This window comes from Passer montanus, unplaced genomic scaffold, assembly GCF_014805655.1.
Source record: "Passer montanus isolate IOZ18808 unplaced genomic scaffold, ASM1480565v1 scaffold96, whole genome shotgun sequence".
Classification (NCBI taxonomy): Eukaryota; Metazoa; Chordata; class Aves; order Passeriformes; family Passeridae; genus Passer; species Passer montanus.
Genome location: NW_024375034.1, coordinates 34051 through 54859, shown reverse-complemented (window position 1 = coordinate 54859; position 20809 = coordinate 34051). Strand labels below are relative to the sequence as shown.

At 48.9% G+C, this 20809-nt stretch overlaps 2 protein-coding genes across 2 annotated transcripts in view; one reads left to right on the top strand and one right to left on the bottom strand.

The window, feature by feature from the left end:
* The first annotated feature begins 458 nt into the window (after positions 1–458).
* On the top strand, positions 459–5886 carry PCBD1 (pterin-4 alpha-carbinolamine dehydratase 1). Its single transcript, XM_039696246.1, has 4 exons — positions 459–869; positions 3760–3891; positions 4216–4296; positions 4806–5886. The coding sequence occupies exons 1-4, from the start codon at positions 867–869 to the stop codon at positions 4902–4904; spliced, it is 315 nt and encodes a 104-aa protein (XP_039552180.1). The 5' UTR covers positions 459–866; the 3' UTR covers positions 4905–5886.
* Positions 5887–6306: 420 nt separating this feature from the next.
* Positions 6307–20809, bottom strand: part of SGPL1 (sphingosine-1-phosphate lyase 1) — a 32446-nt gene continuing 17943 nt past the window's right edge. The window contains exons 7-14 of the mRNA XM_039696245.1: positions 14670–14758; positions 13897–14002; positions 13363–13461; positions 12462–12611; positions 11247–11485; positions 10596–10742; positions 9615–9735; positions 6307–9534 (exon numbers count right to left, since the gene is read on the bottom strand). Coding sequence (XP_039552179.1) covers positions 9394–9534; positions 9615–9735; positions 10596–10742; positions 11247–11485; positions 12462–12611; positions 13363–13461; positions 13897–14002; positions 14670–14758 — 1092 coding nt within the window. The 3' untranslated portion in view covers positions 6307–9393. The remainder of the gene's footprint in view (positions 9535–9614; positions 9736–10595; positions 10743–11246; positions 11486–12461; positions 12612–13362; positions 13462–13896; positions 14003–14669; positions 14759–20809) is intronic.

Sequence of the window (20809 nt, the reverse complement as noted above, 5' to 3'; positions counted from 1 at the left end):
CTATCTGATGCGAGTCCTCTCTTAAAAAAAGTATCCTATATAGCGTAGTTTCTATTTTAACATTATGTTATAACCTAAAACTATATTTAACACACGACTTAAGAAAATTAACACTACATAACTTTCTAACATAACACATATTGGAAGTGGTTCTTCTTTAGCATATTATCTTTATATGGTTCTCCAGACCCTGGAAACTGTTCTTTTTTTAGCATATTATCTTTGTACAGTTTTCCATACCCTGGAAAGGGTTCTTCTTTAGCATATCATTGTGTTTTTCTGGAACTGGTGGATAATTGCTGGAATCCTGTCAGAAAAAGACTTTCCGGGAAAGTTTTCTGATGATGCTTATCAATATCCCTCGTGCAGGAGTCTGGTCAGACGAAAAATTCTTTGGAATATAGTTTCTGGAGGTAGTGTTGTCCTGGTATTTGAATTTCTATCACTTAGTTTGTGGTTGCTGGTGATGCTTATCAAAGATGCCTCCCATCCGACGAGAGCAATCCCCTGGAATATACATTTCTGGGGACAAACATTCAGGCTAGGATTTTGGCACACATTGCTGTAATCTCATCAGAGGGAATTTCCCGGAATTCTCTTTTGGTACGCCAGGATTTTATCAGGTGAGATTACCGCAGTCTGAGCACGAATTTACACACATCTTCCACACCTTGTCGTGCAGGGCTCCAGGAGCCCGGGTCCGGCCATGCCGAGCCCCACAGGCAGGCGGCCAGCGCAGGGAAGGCTCGGCCGGCCGGGGGAGGACCCGGTGTCCCCGCCACGCCTCCCGGCGTCCCGGAGGAGCCGCGGGACCCCGGCGGGATCGGGCGCGGAGCATCGCCCGGAGCGCACCGGGAGCCGCGGGCATGGTGAGTGGCCGCCGGGCAGGCCGGCTGTTCGGGCTGCGTTTTCCGAGGCAGAAATGCTCGGGCAGGCTGCGAGGAGAGGCAGGGGGAAGGGGAAGGAGCGAGCGCCGGGGTTAATCAGTAACGCGGAGGCTGCTGCCGGGTTTGCCAGGGCAGCGCTCGCTCCTCGGCCAGGGGCAGGGAAAGGATCCGCCAGCAACGACCCCTCCTCACAATCTGTAGGGCAGGGACGACCCCCGCGTGTGCTCCATTTTTCCCGCTGGAAATCGGCTTTTCCACCGCAGCAAAAGAGCCTGGTGGAATACAGCGTTCCTGCCCTGCCCGCCCGCCCAGGGCTGTGCCCTGTACCTTCTGCTAGGTGGAAGTTCTACCTTTCATTAAGGAATAATTCTTCCCTGGCAGGGTGGGCAGGCCTGGCACAGGGTGCCCAGAGCAGCTGTGGCTGCCCCTGGAGCCCTGGCAGTGCCCAAGGCCAGGCTGGACAGGGCTGGAGCAATCTGGGATGGTGGAAGGTGTCCCTGCCCATGGCAGAAGGTAGAACTGGATGATCTTTAAGGCCCCTTCCAACCCAAACCATTCCATGATTCTTTAAAAGGGAAGATTTTAGATCAAAGAGGGTTCAGATTCTCCCAATTTCCCTTGCTGGTTCCTTTCCCTCAGTTGCACAATGCATCGACTTGGTTTCCTGCTGGCAAAAAAATAAACCCCAAAAATTAAAATCTGAACTTTATGGCAGTTGAAAGCCAGCAGAAGAAATCAAAATAATTTCATTTCCCTAACGAGAAGAGTGTGTTTTTAAGGAGTGAGAGCACATGAAAGCATTAACATGCCATCCTGACAAAACCAGCAGGCTGACCGATGTCCTGGGATGGAGAAGGATGGATTGGAGCAGGATGGAGGGCAGGGGGTGCCCCAGGCGGAGGGTTTGCCCTCTGACATAGCCAGAGGAGTTGGCTCTGGATGCCAAACCTCAGCCTGGCCATGCCTCCCGCTGCTGCTGGGAGGAGCTGGGCTGGAAAAAGCCCGGGGGCCATCCTCCCACAGAGCCACAACGGAGAAAAAGAACAATTACACCACGTCCCTTTATTGCTCTGCCCGGGGAAGGCTGGTTTGGAACCCAGCCCTCTGCATCCATACCCCTCTGCTCCAAGCTACAGCTCCAGCTTTTACCTTTCCTCTCTTCAGCACCGACAAGGAGCCGGTTTCAGCCCCCGGTCCCAAATGCTGGTGCAGCCCCTGCCCTGTTCCCATCAGAGCAGGGTGGCTCCCTGCCAGCAGAGCCATCCTCTGCCCCTTCCTTATCCAGTTGCTAAGCTACCTGTGCCCGGCTTATCACACCATCAGCGGGGAAGGGCAACGGCTCCGGGTTTATTGAGCTCGCTCATGTTTGCTCACTGCCTCCCCTCCCCGCACAGCGAGCCGCTGACATTTAGGGGGTGGGGAGGGGGGGTGACAGAGCCAGGGCTGCCAGGGGGTCATCCAAGGAACACCCTCCCCAAAAATCCTGCAGCTGCAAAGCCAGGGGACAGGAAGCATCCCACCCCCAGCGCTCTCCATTCCGTGCAGTCTAAGGGCAGGGATACACAGACAGGTAGGCACCCACACAGCCACGGGAATGGGGTCTCATCTTTCCAGTCTTCCCCAAAACATGCCAGAACCAACCACAAAAACATCAGTTTCACAGCTGGTTCTTTGGTTTTGTGCAGCCTGTGAGAACAGGAACCACAGGAGGGGATGATTTGCCTCTGCTGCCCAATGCCATTTCTGAGCATTGATGCCCGAGCAAAGCATCTCAAGGGGCTGCTGATCAAATACCCACAAAAAAATCTAGGCCAGATTTGTCAAGACTCATATCCAACTTGACACACTTGGCTCTACAGCACAGAAAGGAAAATAAATTGCAAGGAGCTCTTTATCATCACCAGCTGGAAAGACAAACTCACCCAAACTTGCCAGAGCTCAAGGAGTGCTTGGACAATGCTCTCAGGCACATGGTGAGATTCTTGGGGCTGTCCTGTGCAGGGCCAGGAGCTGGACCTTGTGGGTCCCTTCCAACTCAGAACAATCTGTGATTCTGTGAAAGAATTTTAATTGCCAGAACATAACATTTCAGAGAGCAGTGTCCCTTTGCAGTTGCTCCTGCCTTCCCCACCGAGCCAGAGCAGAGCTGGCTCAGGAAGCCCCCATCCCCAAGAGCTTCATTTTAGTTTCATCTCTGCCTATAAACACTCCTCAAAGCCAAGAACTGCTGCTTCCCCACCACCACCCCTTAAAAACTAAGTACCAACAGCTCTGCCCAAGGCAGAGCTCAACCACAATCCCTCCCTCTGCCCTTTGTTCCTCACAGGCAGAAACAGCCTCTTAAAATCCATTGTGATATAAAGGAGAGGGGGGGAAAGGAGCTGAACTGCAGCTTAGTGTGACTCATCTCTGATCCACACCACTTCTTTCTCCTCAAAAGCAGGCTCCCAATAAATGAATAAATAAATAAATAAATGTGCCCTGCTGCTTCAGGAACCCTAAAGCAACTCTTGGATCTAGAAATGATCACAAGAGCTTCTGCTTTTTAAGTTGTTGGTTTGTATTTTTTTTCCCCCGGAAGATTATATGTAAAAGAAAATGTATTTTGGAGTTTGACTTCCCACAGGTATCGTTTCCTAGTACCTCAGGCACTGTGGGAGGTGTTGCAGGTGAGAGGACAGAAGGGTCCAGCTGGACTTCCTTGGTACATGCAGGATGGATTCCAGGCAGGGAGCAGAGGACACTGATATTCCAACCCTCCCACCCACTCTGCAGCTACAGCTCCTTAACCCATGGGATGCCTCACTGCTCTCAACACCTGCTTCATCCCACTTCTGCCACACTGACCTGCTCCTCTTCCTTCCCTTTCCAGGCAGGCAAAGCCCACAGGCTGAGCACGGAGGAGAGGGAGCAGCTGCTGCCAAACCTGAGAGCCGTGGGGTGGAACGAGGTGGAAGGCAGAGACGCCATCTTCAAAGAGTTCCACTTCAAGGACTTCAACCGGGTACGAGCACCAGGGGCACGGAGTTCTGCAGACTGGGACACCCAGCTTGCAGAGCTCAGCCAAAGAAAGCCCTCTGTGTCTCTCCTGAAATGGGATGGCTGAGCAAAATAACCTCCCCGAGACACCAAAGGGCTCAACCCAGCACAGAGTTTGTCTGGTAAACACTCCTCAGGAAGAGGAAAACCCACAGAAAACTCCCAGAATAGCCCAGGCCTTGCATTTGGTTGGGTTTTGTAGACACAGACAGTGTAAAATTAACAGCAATGGGTGTGAAAACCAATATGTTGCAGGGTAAATGAGTTAACTTTTCTTCTTACCCTGCAGGCCTTTGGCTTCATGACCAGAGTGGCTCTACAGGCAGAAAAACTGGATCACCATCCCGAGTGGTTCAATGTGTACAATAAGGTAAGAAACAGGATGGTGGGGACAAAGCAGAGCACTTCAGGGAGCAGCTCGCTTTTCTGAGGGATAAAAGAGGAGCAGCAAGTGCTGTTCTCATCAGCAGAACCTCTTCTCTCAGATGTTATTCTCATATCACAGCCAGCCTACAGCTACCACAGAACCTTTCCTCCTCCTTTTATCCCGTCCAGCTGAGCAGTAGCTGACAAAGGCTGGCACCAGCACTGCTTTTTAAAATCTGTATCAAGTAGCAGCCACAGGAAAAGCTTCTGGGGAAAAGAGTGAATTGAAAATGGGCACAGGTGGCTGCTGTGACCAAGGCAGGGGTGGCAGTGACAGCTTGTGGCCAGCATGAGCTGCAGGAAGGAGAAAAAGCAGGCAAAGTGCCAGAGTGCCTCTGCCACCCCAGGGAATTTTGCTAACAAGTTTGGAGCTACTGTCTCATCAGACGCAGCACTGAGGAAAGCAGCCCTGCTGTTTCTGTCAACAACTCTGGGCCTGTCTGTCTGCCTTAGGTTCACATCACCCTGAGCACCCACGACTGCGGGGGTTTGTCGGAGCGAGACATCAACCTGGCCAGCTTCATCGAGCAGGTGGCAGCTTCCCTGGCCTGAGCAGGGATCCACGCAGCCACAACCCCACTGTGCCACTGTGTCCTGCCTCCAGAGCCTCTTCCCACTCCCAAGCTAGATCCTGGTTCCAGACAGCCCTGACACCTCGCCAGCCCCCCAGCGCAGCTCGGATGGATGGAGGCACTTCTCAGGGTGCACGTGTCCATCTCTGATCTTGCAGATTCCATCCTTGGAATCACACCCTTAGCTATGTGATCCCACACCCCCAGCTGCTGAGCTCCTTTCCAGGAGTCAGTCATATCACAGAGTCATGGGATGGTTTGGGTTGGAAGGGACCTTAAACATCTCCTTGTTCCAGCCCCTGCCATGGCAGGGACACCTTCCACTGTCCCAGGCTGCTCCAAGCCCCATCCAGCCTGGTCTTGGGCACTGCCAGGGATCCAGGGGCAGCCACAGCTGCTCTGGGCACCCTGTGCCAGGCCTGCCCCCCCTGCCAGGGAAGGATTTCTTTCCAATACCCTATCTAAACCTATTCTGTGTGAATCCATTCCCCCTTGTCCTGTTACTACATGCTCTTGTAAGAAGTCCTTCATGTTTCTTGTCAGTTCCTTCAGGCACTGGAAGGCTGCAGTGACATCACCCCAAAGGCTCTGTTCTCTGGGCTGAACAATCCCAATTCTCTCAGCCTTTCCTCACAGCAGAGGTGCTCCATCCCTCTGATCATCCTGGGACCTCCCCTGGTCTCGCTCCAACAGGTTAATGTCCTTCCAGAGCCAAGTTACACCACTGCACCATAAATCTGCCCCCATCCTGCCCCATCACTGCTCCTTACCTCCTGGAATGTGCTTTCTGCCCAAAACCTGTTTTGTGACCCCTCTGGCTTCTCTGTACCCAAGCAGCAGAGTGCTGTGCAGTCTGTCACTGACCCCTCTCCAGCAGTATTACATCAGGCACGTGGTCTCACCCCCGCCTTTCACAGGATACCAACTGAAAATGTTTACAATAAACATCTCATTTAACCTGATGGCTCTTTGCAAAGAGGCCTCACTGACCAAATGACACCAACAGGTTTCCCCAAAGGCAGGTACTGCCCTGACTGCTCTCAAGGTGCTGCTGCCACAAAAAAACTTCACAGAAATGGCAGGTGCCTTCACCTCAGAGTGACTGGGGTCTGAAAGAGTAAGAGAGATCAAAGCCAGGGCAGGTAAAAACTGCTCGTGTAAAATCACAGCTGTGCCAAGGCAGAAACACAGGGAAAGGACAACCAAAAGGCACAAAGGCAGCATGGCACCAGGGCAGGGGTTGCTTAGGGTGGAATACTTCCCAAAAAGAGGTTGTGGGTGGATTTGGTGGTACAGGATCTTCACTGATCATGTGAAACCAACAGCATTTGCTTTCAGCACAACAGTCTGGGGAAAAACACTACAAACACCCAGCTCAAGTCTTTTTTGCTTCTCTTTTTTTAACCCTTTCAAGTTATACAAAGTATTAATAGAAAATCCATAGCTCTTAACTTCCAGCATCCTTGAACATCACACACAAGATGCAGACACAGACACCACCTTCATTTTGATAGAAGGGCAGAGCAGCCCTCAGGCAGAGTTAGTGAGATTCATAAACCATCCTCCCTGCCACAGACCAGGCTGAGCATGAGCAAATTCCAGGAACAACAGGTCCACATTCATTCAAACAAGCACTGAAGCAGAAAAATAAGAGCTCAGTGAGCCTAGATAGCTAAATGCACCATTTTAATACAAACCAGGCCCATTTTCACCATCTCTCCAGCTATTTCAGCCTCCAGTTCGACCAGGGGCAAATCAGAGCAAAGCAGAAAACTGCCATCAGATCAACTCATCTCAATTGTCCATTAAAAAGTCCTTGTGGATTTATTGGGCAAGGTATTATTGTGTTGTACGCAACCCTTCCGCTCCCCTCTCCCCCGAGTCATCAGAAAAGTGCAGATGAAATCCATGGCATGAAGACACACATCTCTTCTTGGTCCATCCCATTGGATATTCTTCATTCTAGTACCTAAAAACAGGTGAATCCCTTGGGAGTGCTTTGTACAAGCAATAAAGTGAGTGTCCTGCTTGGAAAACTAGAAAATCCTGCAGGAATTAACAGTGGCAAGGATCCCTCCAGGTCTAAAAGTACCGTCCAGTTGCAGATCATAATCCAGTTCATCAATTTCTTCTCTTTTTTGTCATTAAAACAATCACACAGCCTGTAAATCCGTATTTCCAGGACCATTTGGCATGATAAAGTAGATGCAGATTACATGTTAGGTGACAAGGATAAATAAAAACTACACACCAGGGAATTACAGTGGCCTACTCCCGACCACAGGATTACATTTACAGTACAGGACAAATACACATGGAACAATTAAACCCACAAATATTATTAATAAGCAAAGCCCAGAATAGAATACACTGACTTACAAATAACATCTTCAAATACATCCAAAAATGTGAAATGGAGCACTGATCTGTTAGATCCACCTACTTCCTGGGAGGAAAATGCAACCAGGGAAGGAAGAGAAGGGAGTTTCGCTCTCCTTCAGCCCACCCCAATCCACCCCTTCTTTCTTTTAAAGCAAAAACAAAAAGAGTACCTCCCTTTTTTTTGTTTTGTTAAATCTCGGTTCCAAAGAGAACCATCACAGTAGCCAGACACTGAGGACTGTCTCCAAACTCAGAGATACAGTAATGGTCACACTGGCAAGACCTTAGAGAATAAATGGGTCCAATACAAACTGCCAGAGCTGATATCACCATCAAGAGACTCTCAGGCAATTCAATGATTTCAAAAGGGCTCAGAGACTCACATGAAGTCACCAAGCTCAGGGCAGATGGCCACAATGCTTGTGTCTCCTAGCACAGGGAATAAAGCTGTTGGAAAGCCAGGATCCTTCCCACAATGGCTGGGCTGGTCTGTGCAGGAGCTGGTCAATGACCTCATTGCTTAAAATTCCTGGGCTTCAGCCAGGGTCAGCTTCAGGCTAACAGGCTGGAGCTGAGAGATGCCTTCAGATGCCCTGCACAGAACTGTGCAGACACAGCATGAAATCTTCACCCACGTGTGGGATTTTGCCTGGGAAACTCTGCTCCATGCAAAAAGCTGAGAGGAAACATGGGAAAGCCCTGCAGGAATAACTCTAAGGCTACTTGAGAGATTCTGGCTTGCCCTTGAGGCCACAAGGCTGTGCTGGGAAAACTCTCTCACCCTAAAAACAGTGGGGAAAAATACGAAGGCTGAGCCACGTGCCCAAGGCTGGAACAGCTCCAACGTGCTGCATCCTTTCCTCTGCTTCTCCCAGCATCTTTGTAATACTGTGAAGGGACTTGGCTCATTACAACTACTATCCTACCTAACAGGCAAGGGTGCTTCCTCTGAGGCCAGCCTGCCTTTGAGGTTTGTTTTCAGAATTAGTACCATAAAGAAACGACCGCAACCAAGGTCGTGGTCAAACAGCTGAACCCTCCAACCCTCCCTGGCATGCCACAAAAGAAAAAGCCAGAGAAGCATCAAGGCACAATGGTGAATGCCCTTTTGAGAATGTGCCTTAAAAGAATCAGTGCAAAGAACTGAGATTACTGCTATTACAAAAGTCACCTTTTTGATACTAAAAGACCGTGGTAAAAAATAAACCGTCTGCGCACGACGTCCCTGGCTGGCTCTGCTACAGCATCGTGAGGGGACAGCGTAAAACCTTCAAGTTCTGAACAGTGAAATGAGCTTTGCACCTCCCTCCAGATTTGTGCAAGGGATCACAGCACTCCTGGGTGGTCAATGCATGTCTTCTGCAAGAGGCAGGGGAGCAGAACAGCCACGATGGACCCGGGGTTTTCAGTACCATCCAGTTCCTCTCCCCACACCACCTGCTTGGTTTCTGCTTCTGCTGTTGTTCAAGAGATTCCAGGAAAGAATTTTGTGTTGTTTTTTTCTCCCCCTCAGCAGATATTGATTGCAGTCTCACTCAGATTTCAAAGGGAGGCCATGACTACCTTCCCTCTGCCAATTTATCACTCTGCATTACACAGCTATAAGGCTCCCAGCACGGTCTGTTAAATGCAGCAGCTTACAGCAATACTCAAGAGAAAACAAAATTTCCAATTTACTGTCTGCCATTAGCTTCCAGGAAGACTGGAGCTGTGGAGCACAATGTGAGAACTCAAATTTAACACTTGGCTGGACACTGGCTGAATACCAGGTCGGAGAAGGAGAAACAACATGGAATGAAGGGACGTGCAGAGTACCTGAGGAATTCAGAGCTGTGGAATGGACATTCAATTCACCATCAACAGCCATGATGAAAACAGGCAGGGGGGAGGGAGGAAAAGCCCTAAAACAAATTGGGCATGAAAACAATGCAGATTTCGAACAGACTAAGACAGGGAAGGAATTCTTCCAGATCAAGCCACTCTCAGACCTGCAATTGTAGGAACAAAGGAACTGCAATCTCTTTCCCTAGGAAACCTTTGGAACCACCCCAGTGCTGGCTGGCAAGGCACAGATTGTTGCACTACAGTCAGTGGTGGCTGGGAGAGCCGTTCATGTGCTTTTCACTGCTGAGAACATCCGTGCTGTAGAGGCCATCCAGGTAGGCCTGGGAAATCTCTGCCACCAGGCTCCTGTCGGGGACGGACTGTGCCATTCCATAGATGGCTCCCTGAGCAGAGAAGAGAGGCTGTTACACAGGAGAAACACCCTCAGCCCAAACACCCCCTCACTGCGTGCTGGCCTCCTCACCATGCCCGTGGTCTTGGCATTGAGGTCCTTCATGATGTCCTGGATGCTGTCCCTGACATCCCTCAGGAACTGCTCAGCAACGCCGGCCTTGGTGTGCAGCTGCGTGATGCAGAGATGGATGCTGGGCAGGCAGGGCACAGAGCAGACATTAAACACCCACAGTACACACAGCTCCATGTTTTCTGAGCCCCCAACAGCAGCTGAGCCCTTCTGTGGCCAGTGGTAACTGGATCTCCTTGAAACAGCATTCCCACTAAGGGTAATCCCTGTGGAATGCTTGCTAGAACCAGCTCCTTCTTCCTTCTTTCCTGACTTCACAATTAGGTTAAAGTTTCTCACCTCATTCCAGGTATGTCTGGTGAGAAAAATGCAGCTGCCTGCAAGCACAGTGACCCCTGTTATCATTTCCTTCTCCTTCCTCTGCAGCTTCTAAGCCATCACCAGAAGGAAGCACCCACCTCTGAGCTATCACCTCAGGCTCTCTGGACTTTACATCACATGGCCAGCCAGTCAAAATTTTTTTCAGTGCAGCTGCATCTGGGAGCATTGACCACTTTTGCCCACAAAAGCCCAATTTCCCACTTAAGGAAAGTCTCTGACAAAGATTAATTTTACATTGAAAATGATCAGCCCTTCACTGTTGTTTTAATTTCCTTCATCTTCAGTGGGCAGGAGGAAGACCATAAAAATAAATAAATCAATCTAGAAACACTCAGTTAACTAAACATAAGACAGAGCCTTGGTTATTTATATTTTTCTGCTTGCATTAGATGGAGGCAAATAGAAAATCCTCTGCCAGGCTCATTAAAATTATTAATACTTTATCTTCACTGCTGTATAATGGCAATTACAAAAGTGATTCCTGTCTGCAGAGGAAAATTCTACATACAATTTATCAGCTATGGACAACAGTACTCAGCAAATCACAAGAGCTGCATGGCCTGAAGTAAATACATCACTCCCTGGTCTCCACACACTCACCTTGGTGGGAACTGTAGGACATTCAAGTTCCATCCTTTTGCAGCTAAAAAATTAGATAATCGATAGATGTCAAAAGTGTCCGAGCCAATGGACAGGACAGACACCTCTGGCTTCCCAAAAATGAAGATGCTGTCAATTTTTCTCAACCTTGAAAAGAAAAGAAACGACTGATCAATGTTACAGGGTTCAGACATTCTGTCCACACAGCTGGAGCCTTAAAGGAAAAGCTACAAGAGGGAGCAGATGGCAGCACACTCCCACCCAAAAATCATGCACCCATCCCGGGCCATTGGGACTTGCCAGAGGACCTGGGTCATTGCATACCCTAAAGTCAAGTAAATCCAGGAAGAAATGGAAAGAGAAAAGTAAGGGAAGACAGAAAATCAGCTTCTCTTACACAGCCACCCAAGCACCCCAACAATGAAGAGTACAACCCTTCTTCTGTCCTCCCTCCAGATTCCCCCTCAGCCACAGCTGAAGGCAGAAGGAATTCCCAAAGCCAGGCTGAATGAAGGTCCCTGCACCCTTCCCATCTGTGTCCCTCAGCTATCAGGGCACAAACAAATGTTCTCCCAGAAGTGCCCAGCAGGTACCAGTGAAAAACAAAACAAAAGCAGTTTGGGAGGATGGGTGCAGCAGGATCCCACGTACTCTGACTCCAGGAAACGAGCTGTTCTAATGATCCTCTTCGTAGCCTCAACGTAGCCCGACTCTCCGATGTGCAGCAGGGTTGCCCAACATGCAGCGATGATCCCACCAGGCCTGGAGCCTGCCACGGAGGGGGAGGCATAAATTCCCCCTTGCCAGTCAGGGGCTATGAAGAACTGGTACTTCCTGTACTCCTTGTCACTGTAGAGCACCACCGAGGAGCCCTTGGGAGCGTAGCCATACTGCAAGGGGCACAGAAAGGGTTAGGAAGCAGCAAGAGGGCACAGGAATGCACCCAAGTCCTCACCAAGATCCCATTTGTTGATCTGCTAGAGAGCAGAAGGCTTGGGACGGGCTGGGTCCATGGGCAGAGGTTCAGCAAGGCAAAGTGCAAGGTTCTGCCCTTGGGTCACAGCAGCTCCCTGCAGCTCCAGGCTGGAGCAGAGGGGCTGGGAAGCTGGAAAGGGCCTTGGGGTGCTGGTGACAGCAGCTGTACATGGGCCACCACGTGCCCATGTGGCAATAACACCTGGCCTGGATCAGGAACAGTGCAACCTGCAGAATCAGGGCAGTGATTGTCCCTCTGGGTTGGGGGCCCTTGAGGGCTGTGTCCAGCTCTGGGCCTTCCCAGCCAGAGAGCCCTGGAGGGGCTGGAGCATTTCCAGGGAAGGGAACAGAGCTGGAGCCCCAGGAGGGGCTGAGGGAGCTGGGAAGGGGCTCAGCCTGGAGAAGAAAAGGCTCAGGGGGGACCTTGTGGCTCTGCACAGCTCCCTGCCAGGAGGGGACAGCCTGAGGGGGTCAGGCTCTGCTCAGAGAAAACAATGACAGGACAAGAGGAAACAGCTTCAAGTTGTGCCAGGGGAGGTTAAGGTTGGAAATCAGGAGAACTTTCTTTGTGGAAGGGGAAAAAGGGGCTGTCAGGGTTGAAGGGGCTGCCCAGGAAGGTGGTGGAGGTGTTCATGGAATGACTGGATGTGGCACTCAGTGCTCTGCTCTGGCTGATAAGGTGGGGACTCTTCAAGGCTGGACTCAATCCTGGAGGTTTTTCCCAGCCTGAGGGGTTCTGTACTTTGGCACATTGCACAAAACACATGAACAGAGCAGCCCCTACCCCTGCACCTCAGTGCTCCACACAGTAGGGAAGAAATGCCTGAAGGCCAGGATGGCAATAGGAATCACACCCCAAAAATGAAAGCCCTGGAAGACCCTTCTCCCTACCTTGTGGGTGTCAGCAGAAATGCTGGTCACACCTTCCACACGGAAATCAAACGGACGCTTGAGGGGGAACCCTGCCTTGTCCATGAAAGCAATCAGGAATCCACCCAGGCAGGCATCCACATGGAAGGGGATTTTGTACTTCACTGCAAGCTGTGTGTGAAAAAGAGATCAAAATTATGTGGCTGGGGCACCCAAACTCCAGTCACCAAAACATATTTGGCATTTCACAGTTAAATGTTCACTGAACCCTTTGAGAACATCACACCACTCTCAAGTTGTGGAGTTCAGGAGATGTGGAAGGGCTGGCTGTTTGTGGGATGCCTTTTCCTGCCTTCCACACGCAGGAAAAACAACATGGCATTTTGGTAGTTTGCTGTGTTTGCCAAAGGAATGTGACAACATTGCCTGAAAGGAGTATCCAGAATAAAATAAAAGGGTATGAGCCAAATGAACAGAAGGTCAGAGGCCCTGGCTGGTCACATATAAAATAAATAACTGGAGCACAGAGAGGAAAGAAATCAAGAGGTGTGTTCAGAAAATAAGATCCCAGCCCTTTGACTCCTACTCCCTCCACACATTCCTCAGACTTCCACACCAATTTTGCTACAACCAGCAGGCCCTAAATCAAAGCCTTTTCACCAGGTGAGCCATTTAAGTGTTCTTTCAGGTAGCAAAGAATGAGCACTTCTGGTTCATTTCACAGTCACCCATTCCCTCTCAGTCCCAAACTGCATCCAACATGCCCTGCTGTTGGTAAACAGCTCATCTGAGGACAGTAATACCCTTCCAGCCAGTGGGATCCCCCCAGCAAATTCACTGCTCAGCATCCTGCAGCCCCTCTACTCTTCTTGTGCTGGTGTTATTGCTACAACACAGGTTCCTACAGGTAGGGGTATCCTACCTCTGCCACCTCTTCAATGGGGTCCATAATTCCATGTGGGAACTGGGGAGCAGAACAGACCAGCATGGCTGTGTTCCTCGAGATAGCTCTCCTCATTGCCTGAAGATTTAAAGAGAGAAGATGCTCACATTCCATTTACCAAGTGCCATCCTGCCAAAAAAGATAAAGTGTGAGAACATGCAGTCTGGTCTTAAAAACCAAGGCATGAGAGTACAGAGAGAAAAGCAACGAGTTACAACCACTCATCCACTGGGAAATACCATAATATTTTTGTTCATCCTTCTCTGAAATCTGAGGCTGTTTACAAAATACATAAATTACCTGAGTCTAAATGAATCCCACAGGACAAAGGGATAACATCCAGTTATTTCAAATACAACTTCATCTGCAATGACACTTACTCATGCTGTTTTTCACTGTTTCCACAAAGCATTCCACCCTCTTTATCCACTGACTCGCTACCTGGACAGGCAGATTTCTTGCCTAGTTGCTGTACAGTGCTAATTTCCTCACAGAAAGAGACTAAAGTGATACCTGAACATCCACTTCCATAGCCTTGGTCAGTGGTATTTGGATCAGCTTCATGCCAAAGTAGTGTGCTGCCTTGTCAAAGGCAGCGTGGGCACTCACTGGGACCAACCTGGGAAAGGAACACATCAAATGAATGTAACATTTGCTGTCCCCCATCTCCAGTGGCTGAACAGCCTCAATTAACCCTGTTTTCTGAGGCCTCACATCATTATCAGAGCCTTAAATGTTAGAGAGGGAAGAAAAGAAACACCAGCGTTTGGCTTCCTTTAACATTTTCCCCTCAAAGCAATTAGCCAGAGAAATATTTTCCATGCACCATCTAGAGAAGAGACAGCACATTAAAGACAGCAAATCCTCTATTAGCACTGTAATGATTAGCACAATTCCTCATTTGAGCTCCAACCAGCCCAACTCCAGCCTCAGAGCTAAGCCTTCTTTGATGTGAATAAATCAAACCCCTTGAATACTTCAAAGGGCCTGACAATCTCTGCTCGAGAGCAGAGCTGATCCAAGCAGGCTGTCTAGAGCAGCAGACAGGTATTGCCAAAATACAGCTGCCCCAGCAACATCTGTGCCCCCCCAGGCTGTTTTAAAACCTCCTGTGCTTTTGAACTCTTCTTTCCACACAGGTTTCTCTCCTCCAGATAGAGATGGACAAGGAATAGGTGGCAATGAGCTCTGAAATGAAGAATTATTGAGGTCCAGCACATCTCAGCTCAAGGGGACAGCAAATCCCACAAGCCCCCAAAGGAAAAAGCTGTGGTGGCACCACTCACATTTCTGGCTGCTTGATGCCTCTCTCATAAGCCAGGTCTCTGTATGCCTTGCAGGCCATCAGGATGCTCTCAGTCCCCCCAGATGTCATCTGTCACCAGAAAAGAAGCAAACAAGGAAAATAACAATGGGTGTGACAGGAGGGAAAAGCAAAAAGGCAATGCAGGAACAGCATCTCTTGACTCTGCTTCAAAGGTGCACAGGACAACTCAGGGTTTAAAGGGCAGCAGAAGCCACTTTAGAACAGCACAAGGCAGCTTTCTGACACCCAGCTTGAAAATGCACATTTAAATGCTGAATCCTCGATTTAAATGGGATGTGGGAAAGGGAAAACAAACAAAAAGTATAGAATTCCAGAGCCCAGCAGGAGGGGACCACATTGCAGTCACCTCACCTCACCAAACTACTGGTACTTAAGCTCTTGATTACCTGGGGATTGTTTATCTGCATTACAGGTTAATTATGCCACGTACACGGAAACAACAAAGTTGATTCTGTGTTAAGTCAGCTGCAGTCCAGCAAGGTTTGTTAGGTCTGGAGCAGTGCCACACCAAGGCACAGTCAGCTCAGGGCTGGCCCCACTCCTCAGCTACAAAACCTTCCCAGAACCTGGAATGCTGCAGGACTTGGAATTCCCACCTCCTCTCTGCTGAGACCAGCCTAGGTCTGCCCAGTAGCAGAGCTTCTAAAGCCCCCAGGGACACAAGGAATTTCACACCAGGAGGAATTTGTGCATTCCTCACCTCAGCCAGTCCAGTCAGTACCCACACCACCCACCAACCCTGCTGTCCCAGCCCTCTTCACCCTGACCACAGCGTTTGCATCAGGAGGTGGAAGAGAGGGAGGCACACACAGGTTTACAACTGCATACTTGAACTGAAGAGCTGGTGCAAATACACAAATTAAACTCCTTACAGGAAGGAATTCCTCAAGTGGAAGGTCTCTTGTAGGTCAGCTTCTATGAGTTCTGGCATGCAGGGGACACTGGGTACGACCTTCCCCAGTAAAATTTTAACTTGGGAAAATGTGAGGTTGGTTTTTTAAGCAGCCTGCAGGACTGATTTATTGGGTGAGCCATAACCTAAGGATATGGGGTAGCTGGACAGTTATACATAGGCTCACATAAATGAGGAATCAAAACCTACTTATTCTGCTTATGGGTGGCTAATTTTGCTCCTCAGACCTCTTGAACCAACTGCAACTTCCCCTTTTAGCCTCTTCCCCCTCAAAAATAAACATAAAAAGGAGCCAATCACATTTGTAGCCTTATAACATTTGGGTTTTCCTTAGGTTTTTTCCTGCTGACATGGCTGTAAACCCTGAAAATGCCAAGAAGTGTGACTGTGTGACAATGACTAAACGTGAAGTACAGAGATAAGGAACAAAGTTCACAGCCTGCCAGGATTTGTCCCTAGCACAATCCAAGCCAGCAGCAGCTGCTGCCACAGGCAGTGTGAAAGCAACTGTCACACCACAGACAATTCCTGCTTTTTAGGGTAAGTTTAAAAGCAACAGCTGTCAGAGATAAAACCTAACAGAGCTTCTCACTGGATAAAGACATCGCTGCATTAATTGTGCAGCAAATGGAAGGCAGCAGGAACACAATGTTTTAAGGGTTTTATGGGCTGTGCCACTCACTTCTCAATGCCATTCATGAATAAAGATCTGTCAGGTTATGATTACCTTTGGGAAAAAAAAAACCCAGCTGGTGATAGACTCCTTCCCACTGGGCTGGAGAAGAGGAATGGGATTATTGCAAACTTGTACCCATCCTTGCAACACTGCTTAGGATAATGATTGTGAAAACTTTGCTAAGAAGGACATGGGGATCTTGGGATTTGTGTTACTGAACACCAGGCCTGCTCCTCGTCAGGCAGCATTCCCTATGCTCACCTAGATAACCTGCTCTTGAAAAAGCAGCCTCTGTACAGGGAATGGGAACAACCCACTTCAATCCTAACACCAAAACACCAACGTCTTGCCTTCATATGTAACAAGCCTTTCCTCAAAGTCTGGCTTTATCCCCTGCATGGGAATGCTGAGCCACACAGTTTTTGGCAGGTCAGAGCCAACACTTGTCAGCAGTCCATCACATGCAGGGTAAGGAAGAGCATCCAGGATGGATCTTCTCCCAGGCACCCAGACTGGCAGACGACCACACAGAAAGCTTGTTCAGACAGCTGAAAATCCACCCAAAAAAGCTGAATTTCAGCCAGCTCAGCTTCCTAAATTGGCCCACAGTCAGCACATCATGAGTATCCATCACAGAGAAGTACCCGACTCTGGAACAGAACCAGTGCAACTCCAACAGCAAAATCCTCTTGGTCCACATGGATTATACCTGTGCACGGAGCCTGCTCCTTCCTTCACAGGAGGCTTTGCCAGCTCAGCCACTGACAGCAAACTCGTTCTGCTGTGGGCAGAGCCTGAATCACTGTCACAGGATCCCAGTTCCCCAGCGGCGCGCGGCCGGCGCGCGGCCAAGGCGCGCTGATTCAGCACCCGCCCAGGGCATTCTTCTCTCCCCTCAATGAACTCCACAGGCTCTTCCATGCCATGGGAAAAGGGGCTGGAAACAGGCATTGTTTAAGCAGCTCTGCAATCCTGCACTATCTTCAAAGGCCAGGCAAAGTGTGGGGGAAAAAGGAAAGTAAACAGACATTCTGTGTTCTTGATTTATTTGTTGTTTTGCGAATGGGAGGGGAGAGGAGAGAGCACAAGGAATAAACATCCCTCCTGCTTTCCAAACTCAGTATATCACTTCCGTTGCTTCCTCCCTCCAAATCCCAGCGCTCTGGAACCTCAACATTACAATAGCAATAAGAGATATGGTCCCTATTCAGGATTCCTTTGGCCCTGTCACTGTCAAACTGTCAGACATTAAAGAACCACTTTGGTTCATGGTCTCTGAAGTTTTGCTTCCATTTTCACCTGAACAAACATGTCCATTTAGACCCTGGAGACAAAGCTGACCAAAAGTTTCACTGAGCTGAACCACCCCAGGAATAATAATAATAATAATAAAAAAAAGCAAACAACAATTTATTTCTGGAGTAACAGAGTAAAAAACCACACCACAATCCACTGCACAGTCGTAACGCTGTGGCAGCCTCCCATAAAACTCCTGGAAACCTGCAGGTTGTAAATTCCACAACTTGTGTCTCTCAAGGTGACCTGCTCATCACTACAGATAAAATCTGACAGGTCTGCACAGTTTAAGCCCCCCTCAAGACATATCAGTCACGTCTCCCTACTTCAAATGTGCAGCTAAAGTTTGGAAGTCACAGAATTTGGGGAGAAGAAACAAAATGGGTTTCTACAGGAAGCTTAGGCTTGTGTCTGGTGATTTTGCCTTCTCTTTCCTGTCCTCAGCTGTAGAATAGTTTGGAAGTCACAGAATTTGGGGAGAAGAAACAAAATGGGTTTCTACAGGAAGCTTAGGCTTGGTGATTTTGCCTTCTCTCTCCTGTCCTCAGCTGTAGAATTAGTGGAAGAAGAATTCACAGAGAGATCCACATCAAATACTTACATGTCTCACACACACACAGAATTTTTCCCTACACTTCAAAGCTGCCCTTTTTAAAGTTCAAAAAGCTACTTAAAAAAAATACTGGAGCTTGCATAAAAGTGCTGATTTCTCTCCCAAATTACAGGGGAAATCCACACAGCTAACACTGCAAAACAAAGCACCTTGTGAACATGAACACATCAGACAAGAACAAACTCTCCTGTTCCTCTTCTGTGTGCTGAGCTTAATTAGTCCTTCCAAATCATTGCAAGAATGTGATTAGAATCTTCCAGGCACCCAAACTTACTGATTCCTGTCTCTTTGCTCTTGCATAACACAATTAAAGTAAGAACAATAGTAGCAATTAGTGAGAAATAGGAAACATCCATCCACTGCTGAAAATTATTACTTTTAAAACTGCTTAAAAACTTGAAACATCTCTCAGAGCAATTTAAGACAAAGGCATGTTTGAACACCTCCCAACCACCAGGGCACTGTTAGAGCTTTTATGGCCATGTCAACAAAAGAAGAATTACAGCCCATGTGGCTCAGCTAAAGGCAGCTCCTGTAAATAACACAAGCTGCTGGTTTGATTTAAGATTCAGAAATGTAAAAAAGACAGGTTGCATTTTGGCATTTATGAAGCACACCAAAAACCTTCAAAGAGGAAGCTCCCCAGAGATCCTGCTGAGGGAGGTGTCCACATGACACAGGGCAGGACCAGGGATCCCAGGCTGCTGAAAACCTTGGGAACAGCAGGGATGTGTCACAGGGCAGCTTCTCCCAGACTGAGCAGCAGAGTGTCACTGCCACAAAGTGCTTTCTGCAATGTGCTGTGGAGATCAAGCACAAAGGAACTGAAACTGCCTCACTGAGAAGTCCAGACAGAAGCTTTTTGGTGCTTTCCATGCAGCACAGATGCAGACACCCTCTCCAGAAACACCAATGAGTTCCATCTGCCTTCAGGGACCACCACCAACACCAACAAACTGGCCAAGCAGTCCCTGCTGCTTACACCAGGTTAGTAAACCCAGTGGACAGGGGCCTGGCACTATGACACTCTGCCTCTCAGAGGTGGCAGTGAGGAAGTTCAGGGGGGAAAAAGGCACTTGTTCTAAATTTCAACACTGCAAAAGCTGAATCAAGTAAACCCAGAGGCTTTCCAGTAGAATGAGCCAGCAGCTCCTCTTGAACAGATTAAAGATAACTCAGAGCATTGCACCTTCCCTGGTTTAGCATTAAAACCTCTCTGCTTTACAGTCTCACCACTCACAGAGGTATAACTGCAGCACTGAGCCACCAGCTGCAGCAGGGCCTTCCCAAGACAGAAAGCAAATAATCAGTTTGAAAAAAATCCACTTTTTAATTGAGTTTGCAACTGTCCAAGCCTCCAGAAATTCTTCTGAAATGTTAATTCAGTTCTGGGTAGAAGAAAAGAAAGTAAGAGAAGTCTTTGAGCCCAACTACTTAAAAAGCATGAGATCTCCATATACCCACCCACATGAGGGATCAGCAACTCTGGACACTTCAGTCAGGAAGAGCAGTGGGAGGAAGACAAGAAGTCCACTGGAAACACTCACTCAGACATGGTAATTACAGGGGTGCAATTAATCTTCTGTTTCTGGCTGATCAGCTTTCCAGCCCTCCCCTTCTGCCTGCCATTGGGGCTGTGTTCAAGCAGCTAGGGCAGAATCCCACAGCAGGCTGGGCACTTCCTTTGCTGTGTGGCACCATCCTCAGGAGTGAGAGGAGAACAGAAGGAAAAGCAGGAGGACAGAAGGAAAAGCAGGAGGACAGAAGGAAAAGCAGGAGGACAGAAGGAAAAGCAGGATTCCCCAGACTATATTCGTGCAGGTCTCACCTTGGCTGCGGCAGTTTTTTACCTGTTCTGACCTTCTCTTAGGCAATCCCACTTTTCCATTTCAGTGGGAGAGCACCCAAGGCCAAGGCTGACACCTTTACATCGTGTTTTACATAACAAAAGCCAAAGATCCCCTGTGCAGGCTTCAGCAAGCAAAGTTCCCCAAGCACCTATCAGGGGCACACAGCTCCCTGCCTGCTGTGCCAGGGGATGTCCCAACTGCTGACAGAAACCAGTCCCAACAGCTTCATGCCCAGCCCCAGGAAAATCTCAGCTCTGCAAGCCAGAAAGCAGCTGAGGTGAGGTGAAATGGTTTTTGTAAGCAAAGAGGCACGTTCCTCCTCTAAAGCTGAAGGTGGTACAAGGAATGCAGTCCTGAGAAGAAAAGTCAGGTCAGAGGGTGTCACCTCCTCCTCTCAAACGCAATCACATCTTGCACTCCCACACAGCCGAGCTCATCTTCAATCCCACTGGGAGTCTGAGCCCAGCTACACCTTCCACAAAGCTACTCCAGTTCTCAACCCCTCAACACAAGCAAGCCCCCACCTGACAGGGAAAGCTCACACAAGGCCAGTTCAGCCCGTAAGCTCTTGTGTCAACACTGCCTTCCAACACTGAAAGCATCAGCTTAAGAACACACATTTGGACTCTTGCTGGGAATTTTATCAAGACTGTACAACTGGTTTGCACAGGAAGGCCACATGAGCCTGGAAACACAGCTTTCCAGCTGGACAGCTGACAATCCATGCCTGCTTGTTGGTGAGTAGCCAGCC